We start from the raw sequence: 20166 nt of genomic DNA, 5'->3' as shown, positions 1-20166 counted from the left end.
AACTTGAAGAAAACAGAATCATACAAGGTACATCAGGTTTCATAGAGCCAAAACATTTCAAGTGCTACTCAACTGGGTTTAGATAAGCCAGTCCTTTGTTAGTATACAAGTGCTTTGTTAGTCATCTTATTGCTCGAAGTGGAGTCGAGAGAGATGAGTTTTCAGTCTGCGCCGGAAGATGTGTAGGCTTTCTGCTGTCCTGATGTCAATGGGGAGCTCATTCCACCATTTTGGAGCCAGGATAGCAAACCGACGTGTTTTTGCTGATTAAAATATTAAAAACGTTGAGGGAGAGTCAGACATTGAGCAGCCAGGCAGTAGAGCAGGTTTTCAAATGTTCACTTTCCTTACTTGGCTGTTTTATAACACCACCTATCATTTGTGTGTGGCTATATTTGAATAGCTGATATTTCTGTAGAATTCAAGGTATGACAGAAACGTTCCCAACAATGCTGCCTGTTTATTCCTGCAGCTCAGACACGAACTTGGCAGGAGGAATGTAAAAAAAACGTGTCATTATAATTCCACCCAAATTAGTTCTAAGAATAGACCTGGAGGCAAATACTGGCACCTTTGCTCCTGCACATAAATAACAGAGCCCGGGTTCCCAGCCTTCATGTGTCAGAGAGCAGCCTTGATCCTCGCTTAGTGATAAATAATCACTGATGAGCGGCTGTGCAGTGAGACAGGCTTCAACCCTGACAATGAACGGCTCTGAGAGGTGATCAAACACACTCGCACACACCGACTGATCTCTCGGTGATTCCCTGAGAGAAGGGATAATGGCTCCCATTGTGTGTAGAAACTGCCAGTACTTTATGTAGAACATGAAGGGACACATGAACAAACATCCAGATACGACACAAAGTTAATGCAGCCAGTAGAGCCATGTTCAGAGTGACAGCTGACGGAGATCATGTCTGACAGCTGAGAGGCGGATATACAGCCTCTGCAAGTTAATCCAACTCAAAGACAAATAATGACATTACTTTTTAGGTGCCTGGATTGCTCCAACATTACTAGCAAGCATGTATGAAGTTGATATTTATTTTGGAGCTTGTTGAACAAGCCCTTGTGTTGTCTTAACACAAAGGATGTAATGTTGTATTAGCTTAACGTGAGAAAACACAGGTTTACAACACTTTGTGTAAGCAATGAGCTGTGTATGCCATTATTATACTTTCCTCTGACAAGTTTGTTTTAATTTAAGCACAGGTTGAAATGAATTTTCTGCTCACATGTAAAGTATATCATGGCATCTATCCGGAGATATAGATGACTAGTGTTTACTTTTATTTTCATTAAGAGTAACTGCTTGGTTGTTTAGATTTCTAAAAATTGAAATGCTTGGTAGTCCTGCATGCAAAAAGGAATGTTGACTTAAACTAATATTTGCAGACAACCTGGAAACATTTATATAGTCAATAAGACAGCCGGATTAAATAAGATACATAAATAAAACACAAAAAGTTAATGGCAAGTACTGGATTATCTGAATTCATACCAAAACATGCATCTAATCTTACCCAAATAAGGAGAAAAATATGATGCCAAGTTACTGTTTTTTTTTAATTAGTTGAGTCATTGGAAAAAGTCCTGACATCAAACTACTAAGTTCATGTTGCAGCTCATTTTATAATTACAATTCAATGCTGTTTAAGTGGAGGTTGTCTTCATTGCACTAAGGCCTTCACAAAACCTACCCATGGGCGTCTGGTTATGTTTCTAAATCTGGATTGTCCCGACTGATTGACAGCAGAAAGCTAGCTTTAATAAACGATCAGTTATGTGTTGGGACTGACCAACTTAAAAGCTAGTCCAGAAACATGTTATTCCTTTAATACTTGCTTTCATTAGTCGCTAATAATAGTCAAAATGATATTCAGCATCTCATTTACAAATATAATCAAATTATTGCAAGGACTTTACGACAATAAATTAACATTTGAAAATAGACAGAAACATTGCTCCTTCTAATTAACTAATGGATTTGCTCCACTGCTCAGGCGCCTGTGCCCGAAATGTGTTAAGCCAGTACTCTGCCCTGAATAGGACTACTGTGAGGAGACTTTTATTTTGAAAGGCTGTTTTGATTGTTACCTTGGAAGCAGAAACAAACGCTCAAACTGTGTTGGTGGTGTGCCAGTCGAGTCCAGTGCTTTGTGTACTCAACAGGAGTACACACTTCAACTAAATGATGAAGCCACACACTCGTCTCCATTGAACAATTGTACTGGGACACTACAAACTGTTGTTAAAGCTGCAGAGCATCTTTTAGTGGAGATTATCAAATGATTTGAGTTGGCCAGCAGGCAGGTGTCCATTGTTAAAGGGAAACTATAGACAGACGTAAGTGAGAGTGCTGGTCAAACATCCTTTTGGATAAATATTTGCCTTGTGTAAAGAAATATAAAAGGGTGCTTATTCAACAAAAGGTGAACAAATATGTACTGAGATCACCATGATGTCTGTGCTTAAGCTTTCATGTGTGTGTGTTGTTCTTTGCATCTAGAGCAAAATCGGTATGACGGTGTTTCCCCGATTCAGCTTGTATCATTATATAACAGTCGAAAGCACACACCAATAAAATTATCACATATGCAAAGTGCATGTTGGACACAGAACAGTCTGTCAAGTAACACACTTAGGAGCTGACAGTGAAATAAGAGCAGGAGAGTGATGTAGTAAAAGTTAAATAAAGTAGAAACAGTGTTTGGAAATATGCAGCTCATGACAATTAGTTTGCTTGACCAGTATCAAAATAAACAGAAACCCGAAAGCAACAATAACTGAGTCATAGCTCAAGACCACCACTTATTAGAAGATGTCAAATATGTTTACATCAATCATCAGTCAAAAGGCTTCACTTTTATTTATCTTTACTTATTTAACAACCACAACCTTGCCGCACATTATTCAACATCCAACCAGTTGGTCAAAAATACTTGATAGCATAAAAAGGAGCATCAAATAGGTATTAATTCACAACAAATACGCAATTTTAAGAGCAATACAGGCACACTTATAACAGACCTGCACACATATATCAATGGTTAATAAATATATGGTTGTTGGTTTGACAGTGGCTGCTCAGAAGCTGTAATTTATCTTCTGACCCTATTATGCATTATTATTCTTCCTTTCACAACCAGGTGCCTACAACTCCCACAATGCATCTAAATATTTGACAATAGAGAGCCAGGAAAGGCTTTGTACTACTCCCAAACCCTAGTTAACAGACTGAGAGACAACTCACATGGGCCAAGAAAAACTGTGTTTTTTTATTCATCAAACTCATATAAGCTAATGACAGATAGAGGCCTGAGATACGATATTCCTACTCTGGCATTTATTCTGTTATTTAACCACTGATGGGACTGCTGTCAGATGAAACCCTTCAAAATAAAAGTAAACCAAAAGTCATATTTTTCAAAGACATTCTCTAAAAAAAACATATATTTTTCCTGACTGACACCCGAGAGTCCTAGGGATACACACATTGAATTGCACTTTGTTACGATTCATTGTACTCGACACCCAGCGAATATGTGTGGTGACCAAGTGTATGTAATCTTAGCTGTCAAGTGTGACGAATGATGGGATGCATGCAAGATAGGCGTTTCCATGGAGACAGGCTGCTTGATTGACAGCATGAGAATGAGTGTGTGATCAGGACTGGATTATGCTCTGGCATGTCAGAGGAGCTGCAGACACACACACACTTACACACACTGCTGGTCATAGTAACTGTTCATACTTTCAGGAATGTATTAATGATTATTTAGAATATAGAAAAAAGGGAGTAAATCAGATATATGGAAAGAATAATAATACAAATGCAAAATAAGTATACTTTAGTAGTTTAAACAATTGATAACCTTACTCTCTAGATAACTTACTCCCTACTTACATGTTAGTAAGTAGGGACTTACCATCTTCCCTCCTGACTTTCTTCCTTTTTTCTTTAATGCCTCCTTCCTTACACACTTCCTTCCTTACATGGATACACTTTACTGAAACTTCTGTGACCCTCTACTTCATGTGATCTCTGTTTTGTCCACACAAGAGATCAATAAGGTTTTTATACCAGCCCAAACAAACAAAACTAAAAATGGAAAAAACACAAGAGTTTGTTTTAACCGCACCAAACAAGTTAGCCATTAAGACACCCTTTACAAATCTACCCTTTCAAAAAATACTGTAGGTACATTGAGATCAGATGCAGGGAATGTTTGCACGTGTTACCATAGCATCGTAAAGACGTATAAAAAAAATTGGGAAAGTGAAAGAAAGGCAAAAGACTCAAAGATTAAAATGTTGAGACAGTTGGTGTAGGTGAGAGTGTTGCCGGCATGACACACACACACGTACACACACACACTATTATTGCTAGATGCCTCTCCCATGTGTGCGCCTTGCTTTATTGCTTTTTCAATCTTCCAACTGTCGCAATAAATAAGCTCAATATAAACCCTTTCCATTTGGAGAACAGCATTACTTCACACCTTACTCACCTGTAGAGTGACTGCACCCATCTGACAACTTATTGTGAGTTTGATGTGTGTGTGAATCGACAGAAACAAAGACAGTGCATTCAACAACGTCTGCTTACTTTACGGTTGCCAAATAATGGGTGACAAAGAGCTATTAGGAAATGAGAATGTTTATTGCTCAAGATAAAAGCAATGGAAGTAAAAGTATGAGAATCTGCACACTGGAGTCTGTGCAATGTATTTCAGTCAATGATACTCTGAGAGCTGCACATGTGACGAATAAAAACCTCCTGCATGACTCAAACACACTAATGTGACAGCTACTGACAAACACACTCATGCACACACACCTGAGATCCTCTAATGTAATGTAATCAAATGTAATGTTAACAGGCAACAGTCCCTTTAAAACTACTCACTACTTTCCATGGAGTGATAAGCACAGGCAGAATGAGTGTAAACACAGTAGGGCTAAATGTACTTTCTTTTTGTCAGGAATTCAGTTAATTAATGTGTATGACGAAATAAAAATATCAACATTGTTAAGCTGAAACAAAGAGACGACACTCGATTGACCAAAAGCTAATCCTTAGAATGTTATCAATGGTAATTGTCCTTGTGTGACAGCAGAGTAACAATAAATGACCCTTGAATATTGGGAATCATTTTTGGATTGTTGGTTGAGCAAAACAAGGATTTTTTTGACTGCAGTTTCAACTTGTTTGGCTTTTGGTAAACAGCTCAAATAACAGGAAGTGAAACTAAAACCATTCTTTTATAATAAACTAATGGATAATGCTGTTTTTAAAGCAAAAAAGCCACATTAACTGGTTACAGCTCCTCAAATATGACCAGTTTCTGGCTGTGGTGTGATAAAACAAGCCTTGCTGTGACTTTTTATTTACATCTTTGTTTTTGTTGCAGTTATACTCACTTAAAAATAAAATATTTTTAAATAAAATTGCATTTTGTGTCCTTGTCCATCACTACAGTATATGGCTAATTACATTTTTATTGAAGTTGGCTTCCACATGGTGCCATATGCTTCGGACAGGGGCATAACGATAAGAGAAAAACAGGGCAGATAATGAAGTGAGTCCTGGAGAATACACACACACACACACACACACACACACACACACACACACACACACACACACACACACACACACACACACACACACACACACACACACACACACACACACACACACACACACACACACACACACACACACACACACACACACACACACACACACACACACACACACACACACACACACACACACACACACACACACACACACACACACACACACACCACACACACACACACACACACACACACACACACACACACACACACACACACACACACACACACACACACACACACACACACACACACACACACACACACACACACACACACACACACACACACACACACACACACCACACACACACACACACACACACACACACACACACACACACACACACACACACACGCACGCTCGATAAGGAAAGAGGAAGGGCTGCATGCTGTGGAAAGGATAGCACTCATTACAGTAGTGTTACACTGCACTACTTCTGCTTTGGAGACCCTGACCGTCTCACTCTCTCTACATATCTTCATCTTTCTCTTTCCATATGACTCTCCCTCTCATCAAATATTCACAGTTGGTCCCATTAAACATTCACCGCGCTGCACTGCTACGCTATCCGCTCTCCGCCAATCAGCCTCCAGCGGGAGCACCACAAGCCCACCAAAAGCTTGAAAACACACACACACGCAAGAACAAGTTATGAGTCTACATAGCCTGAGAAGTGTCAGCCTAGCAGGAAATGACTAGAAAGATGAAGGGAGAAGTGGCAAAAGAGACACGAAAGGAAGCGAGTGAGGCTGAGGGAGTCATATGAAAGGTGAAGCAATGAAAGAAAAGGAGTCCAAGGGTCCACTCCTCTGCTCGTGTCCATGTTCAGTGAGAGCAGAGCAGTCTTGCACCTCAATAATTCAACAGTGGGACAAGTGCCGCCAGCCTCCACCCCCCCCCCCCTCTCCTTCTCTCTTTGCCTGACATCACAAGGCCTTATTTAATAACAAGGTAAAAATACTCTCACTTCACAGTTTGAGACAATACGTGACACATAATTGTGGCTAAAAATAAAACACAGCCAAGATAGATCTCAGTCAACAGAGTATCCTACAAAAAGCATTAAAGTGAGTCTGACGGAACAGATAAGCCCCAATTTCAACCAATCCAGTCGTCTCTACAGGGCGCGTCATAGCTTGCGTTTTCAACCTGGCAATTCAGGTCTATTTTCCTCCATTTACTACGCAACTGCATGACTACAGTGATTGTGTATTCGGCTCTGAGCTCTGCCAAAACGTGGGTGACCTACATTCAATGCAGTGCCGGAATTTAATTAACTGATTTTCAATTAACTGCCTAGAAAAGCAGCAAATATTCACATCTGAGAAGCTGAAACCACTTTTTGTATTACAGTATTAAGGCCTTGATTCACCGAGGGATCTGTTGGGTAATTGATGTCTGTCACCAACTGTTCAAGAGGTGTGTCCTGCACCATAGGCACCGGTTGATGTTTTTTCGGCCGATTTAGCATTTTTGAATCTGTAGCGGAGTCCGTTTGTGAGAGAAATCATTCTGACTGGCTGTTCAGCTTAAGGCAAATCTGTCCCCAAACGAAAAATGGACATGAAGGACACCAGGAAACCAGAGACTTTCTATATTTTATCCTCATCTCATCTGAACACGGATATTTTCACAACAACATGGCCATCTGGAATGAGCTTAGTGGCGAGCAAGATCAGTGTGAAACGGATTGTAAACGCAGCTTAGGTTTAATGTATGTATCAGATTGTTAAATTGTAAATCTGCAGCCCTATGTTTTGTGTTTATGACAAACCAGCAAGTACGGAGAGATATTTCCTCTCACGCAGGCAAAGAACGTACATGACAGTTGGCCGTTGGCGGAAGTCTTTGCTATGTGTTCAAGAGCCACTTTCTGGCAGCAGTCAGCCTCTGAGGATAATATTTATTCGATGTTTCTAAAGTTGATGACGATGGCTTCAGTAAAGAAAAGCTGATCCAGGTTGCACTTGGATCATATCTGTCAATCAAAAACATGCTAGTACACATTCCTCGTAGATAATTCAGAAAGTGAACAGCCCAGATGTAGTGTTGAGTTTTATAGTCAGACAGTCTTTTAAACTACTGTAAAGTTGTACTTATTTAACTAAAACCAGACTCACTTTCTTGTATTTTATCTACTTACTGGTACCTTTAGCAACACGCCTCTGTCAGCAGTCCCTTGAGATTGTACCAGACGAATCTAATTGCTGGCTCATGGTGTTTGTCGCTAACAACTAATAGAAATGTTTCAGATGTACAGAGGGAATCCTGCAACTAAAAAGAAAAGGCCAACTTAGAAATACACAACTTGCTTCAGGCTATGAAGTGTCATTTCCGTATAGGAAGACTTCGGTTTTGGACACTAAAGTTGTTAGACATAACATAATGTATTGTTTAGTTAATGTGAATAATGTAAATGTTTACATGAAATGTGAGAAGTGCCAGTACAACAAAGCTGGAACATGTTTACATTTTTAAATATAAATATGGAAACTGTTCATAGTGTCAGGTATGGAAACACAGCGGGAGAACTTACATAATTTAGAAATAAATCAGTAAAAGCTGAACTTATATACAGACTATCTGCCTCACAGTTATCTGATGGATACTTTATTCTACTGGAGATGAAGTGTCTTATCTGAACCTGCATCTCCTTTATATTAAGTTTCACGATCATCATTTTAAGAAAAGCTGGTGACATAGTTAAGTATTTAGCAATTAAAAAGCCAAAGTTTCCTTAGGAGTTTATTTTGGTGTCTATCTACGCCGGGATCCAGAGTCGTGGCTGATCCTGTCTCTGCGGTCCTGCCTGACTCTCATCATACTACTTCCCTGATGGCTCCCACAGAATTGTTGACATCCTCGTGGATTCATCTTCTTATTATAGACACATGCATTTCCAAACATTTGGTCTACCTATGCTGTAAAATGTATTATCTCTTCGATTTACACACGGCATCTATTGCACGTCTGTCCGTCCTGGGAGAGGGATCCCTCCTCTGTTTCTCTCCCTGAGGTTTCTCCCATGTTCCCCTTTAAACTGTGGGGTTTTTCTCTGGAAGTTTTTCCTTGTACGATGTGAGGGTCTAAGGACAGAGGGTGTCGTATTGTCATACTGATATTCTGTACAAACTGTGAAGTCCACTGAGACAAATGTAACATGTGTGATATTGGGCTATATAAATACACATTGATTGATTGATTGATTGATTGATTGATTGATTGATAGTCTAAAAACAGAGCAGAAAGCGAGAACATTTTCTCACTTCTGAATGATAAAGTAATCCCCATTTTTAAACTGCTGAATGTCTTTTAAATGTTAGCCATATGTGATTGAATGGGTAAGGTGTTTTTTCAATGTTGAAAACCCACTGGTATGTTTTTGTTTTATTTACAATAACTATTATTAGAACCTCTTCCTCAGTGGATGCAGTAAAAGCACAACATGTGAAGAAGTGATGATGACAGTGAGCTCCATAAATGGAAAGTGGCAGACTGAGAAAGCTGAGAGGGCGAAAGCAATCACTGACTAGCTAATGTGTCAATATGCAAGGTTTGGTTTTTATTCAATGAGATGAGCTACTGTAACAAACATGATTATGAATTATCTTTCTTTAAGTTTATTCTTCAAACCAAACCACTGTTTTCTGGTACTTTATCTTTGAGTCAAACCGTCTACACAAGATGAACAGATGCCATGGATCATCACAAAAGCCACAGAAAAGGACTGTATCACTTTATCTCGCCCTCTTCAGTCTGCAAAACACAAGTTCACATAATCTTATGAACACACTTCCCTTCTTAACTTCTCTTTCACAGAAATGTTATCAGGCAGTCACTGCTGCGTCAGGCTAACAATAATAGTCATTATCTACTTCTGTAATCTGATAACAAAGTCACTTGTGAAATAAAGTATTAGTAGCTTTCAGTATCAATACCTTTGTACTGTAGTAACATTAACACATACAGTACAGCATGAGTAGCAGGTATCGGAAGATTAAGATCAACAATTTGCCCCATCAGTAAATACATGTTTTAACTAAAACACTACATTTAAAAGTGTTTTACATTAAGTTCCGCATATCAAGGGCGATATTAACTTGTATATGATGTATTTTTATGATTTTGAGATGGCTGCTGATTTCTATGCTTTTTTCAGTTCGCTTATGCTTAATCTGAACAGTTCTGGATCCCATTCTTTCACGTCATACTCAAACACTAACCCATAAATGTAATCTCTAACACATTTTAAGAATATTTTATCCAAAAATGACCAACAGAACTGACTTTTACGGGAAAAATACTATCAAGGTACATTAATGAGAAAAAGCATGGCCTTCAATTTGCAACAGTTGCTTAATGCAGTGTGCTCTTAACAATGTGTCTTAGTCGATGCAAGCGTGTGTGAATGTCAGTGGAAGTGACAGACCGTGTGCGAGTATCTGCTTGAGTGACTTGCGCATGGATGTGACGCAACATGACCCAGCCATAATCGCTGACCTCACCGCCAGCCAATGTGCCCTCCCTGAGCCACAGAGGAAAAGGGCTTAATCCTGCCTATACACACACACACACACACACACACACGCACACCTCGTAAGTACAATTGATTCTACAAAGTATTCCAGGCATCATATTACCACAACTATGATACTATAGTATGTGTAGTGTTTGCAAACTCTAACAAGAAACAAACAGGCAGAGATGTGTGTGTGTGGATTTACCTTTAAAGCATTTGTGAACATCTGTTTGTTTGTACGTGCATGGAGACAACATAATCCACATTGCTGCGTTACATTAAATTACCTGTTTTTTTATTTGGGTTGTGTAGTCTGTGTTTTTGGGCCATCATTTGTTATCAGTTGTGAGAACAATGCACCTGAAGTGATTGCAACAGATGTGTGAGCATATTGCTGCAACACATTTCGAATTGGAAAGGATAAATATTGATCAAATGAATGGAAAATATTATAAAAGGAAAACGATTAATCCAGATTAAAGAATATTTACGCAGCACTGAGGACACTGTGACTGACGTTGACAACTGACAGTTTTATAGTGATTATATAATAGCTAGGATCTTTTAATCAAATGAAGTGAAGGGTCATAGGCACACAACTGCAGAAAGTATATTGATTGATAGGGCAACAGATGTTTTGGGTAATAAGGAACGCTCGTCCTTCTTGCCTCATCCCAGATTTTAGCAATGAACTTGATGAGAACAACATTACCATGACCTAAAGAAACAATATCCCGAACTATAAAAATTAGAAGGAAGATCTTATAAACCATAATGGGTCTTTAACAGAAGGCACAGTGGCACATTTCTCTTCGCCTTTCTTTCACTATTGGCATGATGCGTGGGTGTAAGCGTGGGGGGTTTCAGGCAGGGAGAACATGCTTCTTGTGCGTGTCAAAAACACATTGGCCGCAACAGCACATTTCAGGATGTTGCACTGAGGGAGAGACCAATGTGATGCGTGCATTTCACAATATGAGACTGTATTCAGACAGGCCTTGTCGTTAAGTGTGAGAACCGTTCAGTAAGTGAGAGAAGAATGTGTGTAACTGTGCTTTGAGCGAGAAAAGAGCAGTCGTCTATGTGTGTGTGTTTGTGTGATAATTGTGACCACGATGCAGAGAGAAACACACACGGTCTCTCTGCCAGACAGCCTATGGGATGAAGAGTTTCACCCCTGCTGTTGCCGGGTTACTAGCTCCAGACCACTGCCAATATTGCCCTTCACACACACGCACCCACACACACAAGATCCAATCGCCTGCTGAGAAGGGTTTTTAAGATCTTTCCTCAAATCAATCCTTTGATTACAGAGAAGGGAGGGGAAGAAAACAACATAATCAGGAAATAAAATTAAATGGGGGGGGGGGTGTTTGAGAGGAGGAGGGGGAGACAGAGCAATTCAGCCTGCATCCCCCGGGGAAAAGAGCCGCCCTATCAGTCCAGAGCTGGCCCCGATGTGCACTTCATATCATCACTCAACCTTTTGACGCTTAGACACCCGCACACACACACAGTCTGCAACATGCTCACACACCAAGAGAGATGCCGTAAAGGATCAATTGAATTTGCAAACACAAGCACATGTGACAGGCAAAGCATTCAACAGAAAGAAATGCTTGGATTCAGCTACATGGCAGCAGGAACGCCATGACACACACACACACACACACACACACACACACACACACACACACACACACACACACACACACACACACACACACACACACACACACACACACACACACACACACACACACACACACACACACACACACACACACACACACACACACACACACACACACACACACACACACACACACACACACACACACACACACACACACACACACACACACACCACACACACACACACACACACACACACACACACACACACACACACACACACACACACACACACACACACACACACACACACACACACACACACACACACACACACACACACACACACACACACACACACAAATCTGCCGCAAATATTGCAGCACAGGTGGTGATATTTCAACATGAGTTTAACTGTTGGATGTGAACACACACACAATGTACTTTTCTAGTTTCCTGTTTATTTCTGACAGTTAAAGTGAAGTAATTGTTTAAAATGTGGGACATCATCACACAACGTTTTTGAAAATGTTTTGAAGTGACAGTCCTAGCTGGATATATTACCTCATTAAACAGGAATAGTTAACCCCAATTTATGCTAATCGTGTATAATAATCATCTTGCATCCAATCAGTTTCTTGAATGCAAGAGAGATCCAAACACGGAGCCAAGTGTGCACTCACACGTAATGGTGAGTACAGAAGGTCAAAGTTGAACCTGGAGTCACTCTGTAAATGTGGCTAACATGCATGATTGTATCATGTTGCATTTATGTGGTTGAAAGAAATCTGAAAAATGAGTTCCCAACTCAGAAAATTCCCCAAACGCCCCATCCGATAAACATGGCTGACAAAAGTAAATGTTGGGTTGAGGCAATAAATATGTTAATAATAATAGTCCATGTACATTTCTATGCTCGTGTTATTTGCAAAACGGTATTCGGTTGGGGCAGTTATTTGGTGTCCTCATAGATATCAAGATAAGATAGAAAGGTTATTAGCATAAACCCTGAGAACAGCTAACAACTTGTGGTTTAAACTCTCTAAGCAACAGGGCCAAAACCATCCATCATGGTATATGTGATTTGCTATTACAGTAACGGTATATAAACATTGCACAAGATCACAGAAGAATCGCCACTGCAGTGGAAAAGTTAAAATATGTATGGTTGACATTTATCTATCGGTGCATGCTATGTCACCCCATATAGCCCAACTCATGTTATTTGTAGGGTTGTTTCCACATTATCAGAGGAGCATGTGAATGCACCATAAAGCCTGTCTGATTGCTTATTTTTCTTGCTCACTGTTACTTATTTTTAGCAAAGATTCTGTGTTCCCAGAACCTCTTATTTCAGCTATCCAATATGCCAGCTCAGTGTTATCATAACCAACACAGACCATTGCCAAACTATAACAAAAAGACCCCAGAACTTTATCTTATCCTACGTGCTGCTGTGTGAGTGGAGAATATGTTAGGCTAAAGGTCAAGCTGGTGGCCACTGATAACCATAACAAACCAAAAAATGTTGCAGACAGCTGGTAAAGCCCTCGGAAGCTTTGCAACTTTAACCACAGCAGCTCTGCCAAGTGGCTTTTCAGGAATCGCTGCTGACAGAAGGAGGAAAGAGCGCCTGGTTTGCAGCTTTTCAGGAAATAAAGTAGCAAACCTGCAGCTGAACTAACATCTGAGCAGCTACAGCGAAGTGGACAGCAGCTTTCAGTGTGCATACATTCATGTGACTCCTTGAGTGATCTGCCGAGCCACACTGAGTGAATATCCACTGTACTAACCTCTGGCTGAGAGCTTTTTCGTGTTGATAATTTTAGCAGCATACTCCTGGCCGGTGGACTTCTTGCTGCATCGGCGGACGATAGAAAAGGCACCCCTGGAGCAGAAGAAAAAAGATGACAGATCAGTGAAACCACTTCAAACAGAACACAAATCTGTGTGTCTCAGGGGAAAGTGCATGAACCTGACACACACTAAGGGCATGCTTCAATCGCATACACCTAAAGAGAGGGGAAAGGAAGCCACATGCATAATTAAATCAGTCTGATATTCTGTGTATGAGATCTGAGAAGAGGTCCTGGCTACTAGTGCTTGGCAGAGGAGAGGGGGGGCTTTATTCATGGTGAAAGGACACAGTTATTAGCTCACAGGCAGTGAGTAAAGGAGAATAAACTGAAAGATTCAACATTAAACTGTATCTTCTTGTCCATTTTTTTTCACAGGCGCCTCCTTTAAACTCATGCTGTGTGGGAAGGTGGAGCTGCTCTATAAACCACACGCAGAGATTAGATGTTACATAGTGGCTGTACTGTAACCTATGTGTCCTTTCATGTTTTAATCCGGGACGCAGTACATGTGCGATGCGCAAAACCAAGATTTGTAGTCTTGTATGCAGCAGAGCCTTGTTTTGTTTTTTTAAATGTACACTACAGTAACCCTGCAGTCTGCTACTCTGCTTAGAAATGCACAAAAACAGCTGAATGATTGAACAGGCGCAACGAGGACGCCACCAGGCTACGGCTGCGTGCAAAGCGAGTTTTCGACCTGCAGTTAATTGACAAACAAGTTGGTCCTAAACGCGGATGTTTCACACCTTTCGGGTTACACAGAGAGCCACAATGGTGCAATACACCTTTAAATGCACATTGAGGATTAAATACAAGCCTTTGAAGCGCTAACATGAACCTGCCTACAGCTTAATGTTGCTCTCCTACGCTTCCCTGTTTTTTTGACAGCCCTCTCCTGCCTTGTCAACACTGAAGTAAACGCGCACAATGGCAGCAGCAGCAGAGGAGGAAAAACGTGCACATACACACACACACACACACTGAATGCAACAAGAGCAGCGGCGGCGGCGGTCGCTTACTTTCCGAGTTCCTCAAACAGCTGATATTCGTCAGTGAACCTGGTCGAGAGTGGAACTGTAGACATGTTGACTGAAGTGCAGGGGAGAGAGGGGGGGATAGCCTCGCGCTTCAGTGGCCGTCTCGCGCAGGTTTCGGGAGGAGAACTCGTGAAGCAGAGAGGGGAAGAGAGGCTCGAGCTCAGAGAGAGGAGCAGGGAGTGGGAGGGAGGAGAGGGGGTGGGGGAGCTGTAGTAACGAAGATCCTCTATTGAGCTGATGAGTCACACTGTGTTTAAAAATAATAATTGGAAAGTGAAATTCCAAAGGTGGGCGTTAACCATATATTGCTATATTGTTTTACTCAAACCATTTTGATGTTTGCAGAATGCATGCTTGCTATGTTTCGTCTTAGATCAGAATCAGAAATGTGCAAATGTTTTTAGTCTTAAACCTTAAACCTACTGCGTATTACACAGCTACTTAAAGAAACCAATAATTTGACACTAAATATTGATTTTTAAATGATTTTATTGATTTAAATATGATGTTATTAACTCATCAAGGGTCTATAATCTGTACTGCTTTCATAGGTCTGTTATTCATAGCATGGGATCGTAAAACACACACATTTTATCAGTTTGTTAAATGCTGGAATTCTCTAACAAGAAAACAATGACAGAGTGAGACTTCTTTATGCTTTCTCCTCTTTGGCAGTAGTGGTGTAGGTGGGATGTAAACCACGCGAGATCTTTTCTGGTGTAGCAGAAGCCACAGATCCAGGTTCAGTTTCACCCTCTCTCCCTTCATATTCAACATATGTGCACAAAGGTAAAGCTGACTCCAGGACAGCTGAAAAGAGCAGCATCCTTCGAAGACCATGTAGTGAGATGTGATGCCGCAATATTTTAATATTGGCACAGAGCAATGAGCTGCATGCTCACTGTATTATGGTTTTCATTTCCTAATCTGGGCCTAGTAAAAAAAGGAGCGTTAGTCACTGATGAAAATGTTGAACCAGGATACGATAAAAATGTATATAATTTGAACACCTCTGCTGTTTATTTCTCATGATAATTCCTAATCAACAACGAAATGATGTTTCAAATATATAACAGAAACCTGCAAATGACAATAATCATTAAAAAAAAACGCATTCAGTGTGCTATCAAAACAATTGTACATATTTATTTTTAAAGGTAGATCACATTTATTCATTGCAATGTGACATCAGACTGAGGATATACTGTATATGGAAAAACGCTTGATTACACAGATTATGATTGCACAGCTACATCTTAAAAACGTTAAATTAGCAGAAAAATGATCTCACTGTGTTTGGGTTACCATTAACACTGTTTGCATGTGACAGTGAATTTATATAGGCTTTCAACTTTACTGAAAAATGCACATACCTCGCTTTGTATCTTTTAACAATGAATCTGCCTCCATAGTGCTGACAAAGCTTTGTCATTTAAATACATGTTTTTTATCTTCTCACATTCACCACACAGTAACCAGTAGAGTCTGTTTCAGGGAGTCGAGGCTTCGATCTGACTCGTGTGCATATTTAGGAATTGTAACTGTAAGCTGGAGCATTATTGTATAAGAGACAGGGAATTATATGCGTTATGTAACGGCCTGCTGCACTGTAAAGGTTTATTTGAGCTTTCATGAATATCTCATGAAGGGTATTAATATATCCTCTTGGCACCATGTTTAAGTATGTGTGTGTGTGTGTGGGTGATTACAGCTGCACACTCTCCAGTGATGTGCTTACTGTGTCTCTCACATTCATACATTTATTTTTGGGTCAGATGCAGCAATGATTAATCTACACATGATTTAAGATATACATATTTATTTAGTCCTATATGATGAAACAGTATATTGGTAACATTATATTACATTATGTTAAAATGCACTTGCACATGTTCAAATTTCACACACATTTTGAGCGATTTTAAGACACTCTTATGAACATTTGAACAATTGGTCAAATAACCACATGCTAAACATGAAAAGTCTCTCTTTTTGCAAATCAGCTCTAGAGATTTTTTCAGTGTCTTTCAGCTCAACTTTGAAGTTTAGTGTTTTTGCTTCACATTGTTTCCGTTTAGCTTTATAAACCCACTGTACGCAAACAATGCAACAGATTAATTAAGCCTCTAGCTGGTGAACATAGCATTTAGCAGCTAAAGAGTCACCCCTCAGGAGTTGGAGGAGACCCAAAATGGAGCTTCAACAAAAGTGAATATTGAACTTTAATTAACCGGCTCGAGACATAAATAAAAAATAATTTATATCTGTGGTTTGGGGTGTAAATAGGCAATATCGGCTGAGGTTTGTGGAACCAGGTTTAAGGACTTCTCATCCATGTTAGTTTCAAATGTATGATCAAAAACACCCGTCACTATCTACTATTCCTGTGTGTATGCATGTTGGTCCTGTTCCCTGTTGCCAGCATTGCTAAAAGATGAAATTGACAGTACTAAAAGGTCATGTGCATTTCGATATAAAACAGACAAACATTGGGCAACTTTTCTATCTTTTACCTAAATAAAAGAGCCCTAAGCCCTTCAATATGTGAAAATGCAAACATGTGCATCTCCTTTCTTTTCCCCCTTCCTCTTCTTGCCCCTGAGCTGTGAGTCTATATCTGGAACAATGTTGCCGGCACTTAATGAGTGTTTGCAGTGAGCACAGGAGCAGTGCGACCAGTCTCTGACATAATTGCAGGGAGCCGCTTCGTTTGAAAGCCTAATGAGCGAGGGTGCAGCAGGTATTAATTGCTGAATTGCTATGTTTCTTGGTGATGTGTCACAGGAGTCTTGGACAGGCTGTGCAGTGGCAGGTTGAAGGGTGGGCGGTAATAGGGCCATTCTCAAGCTTTCAGGCTTGCATACCATGACAATGAAGCAGTGTCTACTGGAAAACCTGTGTCACAAGAACAACAAAACCCCTATGAGGTCTGTTAAATGTCTAACTCTAACCTGAGTATTTCAAGTAAGTATGTGATATGTTAGAAGCCTGAGAATGAAAAACTAAGTACCAGAGAAAAGGAAGGATTAGGAAAGAGGGAATATAATTTACTTAAAAGACATTTTCTTCAGCCTAACTGTGAGTAATCTTGCAATCTCTGCTGTATTTAGAGAATGTTAAATAAGTAATACATAAGATATAAAGTGATCAGTGATTCAGTATCATCCTCCTCTACCACCCACAGGCTTCATTTTGATGAAGTAATTGCCTCTTATTAGTAATAACTCACTGTATTGTCTTCCTGTTTGTACTGTATAGCACCAACCTCATCACATGACACTGCATTATTTAACATTTGAAAAATAAACCCTCCAGGCATGGCTGAATAGAGAGCCTAAAATTCCCAAAAACCCTGACACATTGCTAAATTGTTATGTTGAGTTACATACTGTACATTACATTGATTATGTGAGGTCATCATCTATAGTGAGAATAATAAGGTTGTTAATTGTCCCACAAGAAAAACGAACATGCTGCTCATAATAACGTCTCTAATGCACACAATTGACAATATTGCACTTTCTTAAGGTATTTGTGAACTTCCTCGCAGCGATGAAACTTTAACAGCAGTGTTGTGGAGCCACACAGGCCGAAGGGGAGTGACTCATTCTGCAGGAATGTTTTTCAACTTGGCTCTCGGCTGCTCTACGTATCTTTGGACAAGCCTCTCCTTGCTCTCACTGACCAGTAACATCACTAGACTTTTATGGTTTTGAGATATGTGTGTGGGTGTGTGTGTGTGTGTGTGTGTGTGTGTGTGTGTGTGTGTGTGTGTGTGTGTGTGTGTGTGTGTGTGTGTGTGTGTGTGTGTGTGTGTGTGTGTGTGTCTCTCAGGGAGTGACCACTGTCATTACCCAGCACAACGCCCAGAGGTCAAAACTTTCCCTATCTGCTGTTGATCTGCCCTGAAACAGCTCATTGGAAAACAGCGCCCTAAATCTCTTTTCGGTTCAACAGTTTCTTTGGGAATAGTATGTCACAGAGAGCACATTAGAGTGGATCTAATACCTTCCTCTGTCAATGACTAACTTGGTCCCAAATAAGCATTTCATAGCACATCCAGAATTTAATGGGCTCCAATTTACGGTGCAAGAATCTAAAGCAAATGTGTCCCCATTGCGTCATTGAAACCACCCTGTCTCACTGAATGAGAAATGTGGCTTTGTTATGTCTTATCTGGAACACAATGTCCACCTGAAGATAATAAAACAAGTTTCTTGAGCCCATTGTGTTTAACTTCACGACTTCAGCAAAGATCTAGAGCCTTACCTTCAACTGATTATCCAACAGTGGATATGACAGCTCCCTCCCACGTACTGGATAGCACTGTGTGTTCATGTGTGTGTGTTCATGTGTGTGTGTGTGTGTGTGTGTGTTACACCTCCTCCGTGATTTATATCTTCTGACGGTGCCTTATTTCTGCGAGCCATCACTGTATACTGGGAATCAGATGTGTGGGCATCTAACGATTGTCTTCACCAGTTTCTCACATGTACGGGGCTCTGAGCGTCCCTGAGCAACATTTCTACTGTTAACCCAAAGCAGTCTCATCAAATCTCATCACTACTTCACACCGTGTGAGGTATTTTCTGTGTGTGTCCGTTGCATACACATATATATGCGAGGTGAACAAAGCGCCTTCAGCTTCAATGCTCCTTGGAGTGATGTCATATAAGTCATGAACTATGTGCAGATGGAGACTCTTTGAGAAAGAAAGCCTCCAGTTGTTTGATTTCCAGTACTGCTCATAAAGATGGATGGAGGTCACTGACATAAGAGTTTCTCCTGGTATTTGAGAAACTGCTGTTGCATTGCTAGGGCAGTTTGTCTCTGTGGAGAAGTGTGTGGACACGTTCTATCTCTGTCCTTTTGTTATGCTATTTCTACGACGCACAAGTCTATATCATTTCTGTAACCTTTCCAAACCGAATATAGTGAACATGATATCTGTTTGTTTCCTTTTCTTTGTGGATCACTCTTTTGCTGACTGAGAGAAGTATCCGCTTGTTTGATGAAAAAAGGAATGTCCATTAAGAAATGTTCACAATTATAAGTACAAGGTCTAAAAGGCTTTTGTTGATGTAAATTCAATATAAAATATGAATGATAAAATATATCATTCCCAAAAACGAATCGTTGTGTGTTATGTATGCAAAAAGGATTTTATGAAAGAACAAGATATTTTAATCATATCTACAAGCACTCCAGACATTACAGCCCCCCCCCCCCTCTGGGGAACTCTCTCTCTTTTCCCCTCCACTCTTTTTATTTAACTGTACACTGCAGAGCTCTGAGCAAAAACATGGATAATGCTTCTAACTCGATCTTACATGAGCACAAACAAGTGAGTAGGACGAGGAGCAAAATGAGAGAGAAAGACAAGGGGGTGGTGTGCAGAGGGAATGAGCAAAGAGCTGAGGGATACATGCGGGGAGGGAGGAGGAAGAAATAAGAAGGACAGTT

At 40.3% G+C, this 20166-nt stretch overlaps 1 protein-coding gene across 15 annotated transcripts in view; it reads right to left on the bottom strand.

Annotated features, from left to right (window-relative positions):
• camk2g2 (calcium/calmodulin-dependent protein kinase (CaM kinase) II gamma 2) overlaps positions 1-14891 on the bottom strand; it is a 55446-nt gene extending 40555 nt beyond the window's left edge. For all 15 annotated transcript variants that reach the window (XM_034152612.1, XM_034152597.1, XM_034152603.1 and 12 more), the window contains exons 1-2: positions 14686-14891; positions 13601-13695 (exon numbers count right to left, since the gene is read on the bottom strand). In XM_034152612.1, the coding sequence (XP_034008503.1) occupies positions 13601-13695; positions 14686-14750 (160 nt within the window). In that variant the 5' untranslated portion in view covers positions 14751-14891. The remainder of the gene's footprint in view (positions 1-13600; positions 13696-14685) is intronic.
• Between the last annotated feature and the right edge of the window lie 5275 nt (positions 14892-20166).

Source organism: Trematomus bernacchii, unplaced genomic scaffold (genome assembly GCF_902827165.1).
Source record: "Trematomus bernacchii unplaced genomic scaffold, fTreBer1.1, whole genome shotgun sequence".
NCBI classification, from domain to species: domain Eukaryota; kingdom Metazoa; phylum Chordata; class Actinopteri; order Perciformes; family Nototheniidae; genus Trematomus; species Trematomus bernacchii.
The sequence above is the reverse complement of the archived record's forward strand: the minus strand, read 5'-3'. Positions and strand labels throughout refer to the sequence as shown.